General features: G+C 34.5%; 1 protein-coding gene across 1 annotated transcript; it reads left to right on the top strand.

Annotated features, from left to right (window-relative positions):
- The first annotated feature begins 361 nt into the window (after window positions 1-361).
- On the top strand, window positions 362-1560 carry LOC105113065 (uncharacterized). Its single transcript, XM_011009066.1, has 3 exons — window positions 362-399; window positions 525-557; window positions 860-1560. Exons 1-3 carry the CDS (start codon window positions 396-398, stop codon window positions 1435-1437), a joined length of 615 nt encoding a protein of 204 aa, XP_011007368.1. The 5' UTR covers window positions 362-395; the 3' UTR covers window positions 1438-1560.
- The last annotated feature ends 2854 nt before the right edge of the window (window positions 1561-4414 follow it).

Raw genomic sequence — 4414 nt, 5'->3', positions numbered from 1 at the left:
TGGAAACTGTCACTTTATATGACAAAACTACTGAAAAAGTGTTTTTTATGGAACCCGTCACTTTATAAAGTGACAAAACTACCCTCATCCTTGACAAAACTACCAAGTCTTACATAAAGTCATATAACTTGGTCATACAAAACTACCACTATCCTTGTCTTGAAAATAACAAAAAAAATTTATGACAAAACTACCACTATCCAAAACTACTAGTATTCTTTAGCATGAAAATGACAAAACTATCCTTACAATGAGTCACTTCATCCAAGACATGATGATTCCCTGAAGAGCTATAAATTCTCGCTCATATCATTAATTACTTGCTATCTTCTGCTCCTGGTACAACCCTCTTACAGTCTTCCTGCTTCTCAGCGTGTCTCTGTTGCTCTAAAATCATGGGTAAGTGATCTTTTGTTTCTGTCATTCCATCGCTGCTTTTTCATATTTCCCTCTTTCCTCTGCGTACTCCTCCTTCATTAATTTCTGATATTCTTTTTCTTTGTTTTCTTCTTGTTGATGCTCAGGAAAGATCACGATTGGTGGAATCGATATCACGGGTAAGAAAGTTTATATTACTTTGTATCTGAATTTCTTACAAATAGAACCTGATGGTATTAAGTCTGATTTATTCAGGTTTCTTATGTAAATCTGGTTGATAATTAAATTTCTAAGTATTTATTTTATGTAATTGGTAATATAATTATGGTTATTTTTTAAATAATTTTTGGTATAAAAATATATGTGAATAATTTTTTATTTTTTAAAATTATTTTTAATACTATTATTTTAAAATGATTTCGAAACATTAAAAATATATTAATTTAATTCTAATTAATTTTATCATTTCTCTGTGTTGCAGAATGTCTGTCCTATCTCTTGCACGTCATAACATCACAGCTGCCGTCAAGATTGCCAGCTTCTCCTCCTAATATTGACGACCTGGAATCGCAATCATCGCAACCCCAACCTTCCTCTTCTAATACCACCTCAGAATCACAATCTCCTCTAGCGCTGTCTCCACAATCACCATCAGGAAGGCGGCTGCCTCTTACCATCAACGAATCACAGCGAAACAATATTCTTGACGCGAAGCCGGACTTGGAAACGGAATTAAGGAAGACACTCCTGAATTTGTGCTTCACAGCAGCAATTCAAATCACAATTCAGTACGGACAGGGTGCTGAATCTGAAGCCCACTACCCCATCATTTCGATCTCCTTAGCTATTGCATCTATCTTTGCTTCTCTATTCGTCTCACCGTTTATTGGAAAAAAGATTCCGACTGCAGCCAAGGTGTTGGAGAAAGTTGCGTTCTTCCTAGCGGCGACAACGTTTTTCTTCGCCATAGCAACTCCATTCCCTCTTGGCATCAAATGTGTTATATGGGCAGTCTACATCATGTTGTTGATTACTATTGCCATCTGCACTTGCCTCTAGGTGGTTCTGAAATGCGAAATTTGACAGTTTACTCCTCCTCCTGTGTTATTATAGGGCAACCACGATTGGAATTCAACTTTTATAGAAACGGTGAGGATTAGTTAATGCATGTATGCTTATTACGCAGGATTAATAATAGAAATATGAAACTTTCTTTTCTAAGCTTAATTTAAAAAGAAAATATTAAAGATAAAAATACATCCTTAAATATAAAGGAAGGAGCTCCAATAAGCTGATAAATGCAACATTTTCTTGATCAAAACGCAGCATATTATATATGGTTCCAAAAATTAGTAGCAAGGGAGAGGAACTTATTTACATGCTGGACACCAATTTAAAGACATTGCAGAAGCTATAAATTATTATATTTAATTATTTATGAACACATTGCACCTAGCAATTCATAGGTTTGTCAATCATTGGGTTTTGCCAGCCTTAGTAAATTCTTCCAATAAGATTAATCAATCCAAATCAGAGAAGCAGGCCCGACATAAAATCAATCAACAGGCCTATGTAGGCCTACTCCATCGTATTGTTCAATCAAATTCATTCTTAGCCCATAAATATACCCCATCAAAGCTTGAAGGCTGGACCGGTATTTTGTGATATTGAAATGGTTACAGGGGTGTCGGCACAGTGGTGGCTGAACATGTGTTTTGAAAAACAAATTAAAATTATTTTTTTATAATATTTTTAGATTATGTTAATAGATAATGTTAGAAATAATTTTTTTTTAATATATTTTTTTAAAAAAAAAAAATTTAAAAGTAACATCTATTATTATCACAAACGTCCCTTTATATAATAGACTTACAATGAATATGGAAAAAAATTTGTTTTTTCAATATTTATAATTATATGTTTAGTATTGTGTTAGGTTTTGCAATTGTAATTTGAAATGTAGATTTAAAAAAAAAACTATAGATTATAACAAAAAATTTAAAAGAGAATTTTCAATGACATTCATGTAAAATTATTATGTTTGTTAATTAATTAATGATTAATTTAAGTTTTTTTAAAATAAATTATTTTTAATGAAGTCCAGAACAGATTAAACCACAAAACTAAATACTCTCATACACGATAATCAACTATTTTTCAGTAAAAATAATGATGTAACTAGGTTGAAAATATGTTTAATTAATAACTAATAATTAAGTACATATTCACACTCATCTTACATCATCTTCTATTCACACCACCATTTTTCTTTCTACATATAACTCAGAAATGGTATCACGTATGACTTACCAACCAGGATGAAAACGACTTGTAGCTCGTCGATTCCATGCAATCCTTCCATGCCAAACACATCCACTATTAAGGCCAGAGGTCACCTAGTGGATCCAAATCTAATTTCTTCATCAAGAAAGGAGTTGAAATGGCTGAAACTTAATTTTTTAAAAAAAATATTTGTACAGTCATTTTTCTCTAGCAATTTCAATGAAAATCAATATATTAATCCAATATTCAGCTAGCAAAAAATAAACCAATATAAGATGAAGTTGCTAACTGAAGCCAACATAAGATGAAGTTTAATGAAATCAATAATATTTTATTGATTTCATTAAACTTCATCTTATGTTGGCTTCAGTTAGCAACTTCATCTTATATTGGTTTCATCTTTTGCTAGCTGAATGTTGGATTAATATATTGATTTTAATAAAAATTAATTTATTAATTCTCAATAAATTTCATCTTATATTTGCTGAATATTGAATTAAAATATTGAATTTCATTCATTTAGCATAAAGATGAAATTTGAAATCAATATATTAATCCTCAATGAATTTCATCTTATACTTACTGAATATTGGATTAAAATATTAAATTTCAATGAAAATCAATAATTAATCCTGGATGAACTATGTTGTGCTAGCTGAATGTTGGATTAATATATTGATTTCAACATTAATTGAACATTCAGCTAGCATAAGATGAAGTTCATTGAGCATTAATACATTGATTTCAATGGAAAAATACAGCATGCCCTTGTATAATGCTTGTATTAATTGGCAGAAGTAGACCTTCATCTTGAAATTTTGTCCTCTCCACTTCTAACTTTCTGAACTGATTTTGGTCTTTGATCTCTATTGGTCAGACCAAGCATTGTGTCAAAGTTGTTCGTCATTGGAGGGGATAAAGAGAGATGAGGATTGAACACTTGAGATTGCATGCCCAATAAATGGCCCGATGATGAATGAACTGGGGGGTGCAACCTATGCTGTTGTGGCTGAAGTTGTGGGATCAACTGTGGAGGCATGATCCCATTCTGATGAGATAATGGCGGTTGCAACATATTGGTCAAGCGGTTGGGATGATCTCCAGGATATAAGCCTGCATGGTTGACCCATTGGCTAGGTGGCCGGCTATTAGCAGGAAGACCAGAGCTGAATTGAGGCAAATTCCCACCGTAATGTGGTGATCCATGATGTAAGCTGCTCAATGGAAGATGGGAATTAGAGAAGGGGGGTAATGCTATTTGGTGGCCACCAGCAAGATATTGAATATTTAGATGACTGCAGTTCGGTGAGGACTGTGGAGATTGGCCGCCCAGGGGAGGATTTGAAGTGTAAGAAGATTTTGGCACAAGAAAACTTCATTTTTTTAAGTGTTGGTGGTGGTGGTGGTGGTGGTGGCAGCGGCTGGTGGCATGCATCTGTTTGAAAAAGGGTGCAAACGACCACGAGCACCATCAATCCTTCCCTGAGTGTCCCCATCAGTCCTGCCCATATCAGTCCTTCCCCATATCAGTCCTTCCCCATATCAGTCCTGCCCATATCAGTCCTTCCCCATATCAGTCCTTCCCCATATCAGTCCTGCCCATATCAGTCCTTCCCCATATCAGTCCTTCCCCATATCAGTCCTGCCCATATCAGTCCTTCCCCATATCAGTCCTTCCCCATATCAGTCCTCCCCATATCAGTCCTTCCCCACATCAGTCCTCCCCATATCAGTCCTTCCCTTTCCTGAGTGT

This window comes from Populus euphratica, unplaced genomic scaffold, assembly GCF_000495115.2.
Source record: "Populus euphratica unplaced genomic scaffold, PopEup_1.0 scaffold387.1, whole genome shotgun sequence".
NCBI lineage: Eukaryota > Viridiplantae > Streptophyta > Magnoliopsida > Malpighiales > Salicaceae > Populus > Populus euphratica.
The sequence above is the reverse complement of the archived record's forward strand: the minus strand, read 5'-3'. Positions and strand labels throughout refer to the sequence as shown.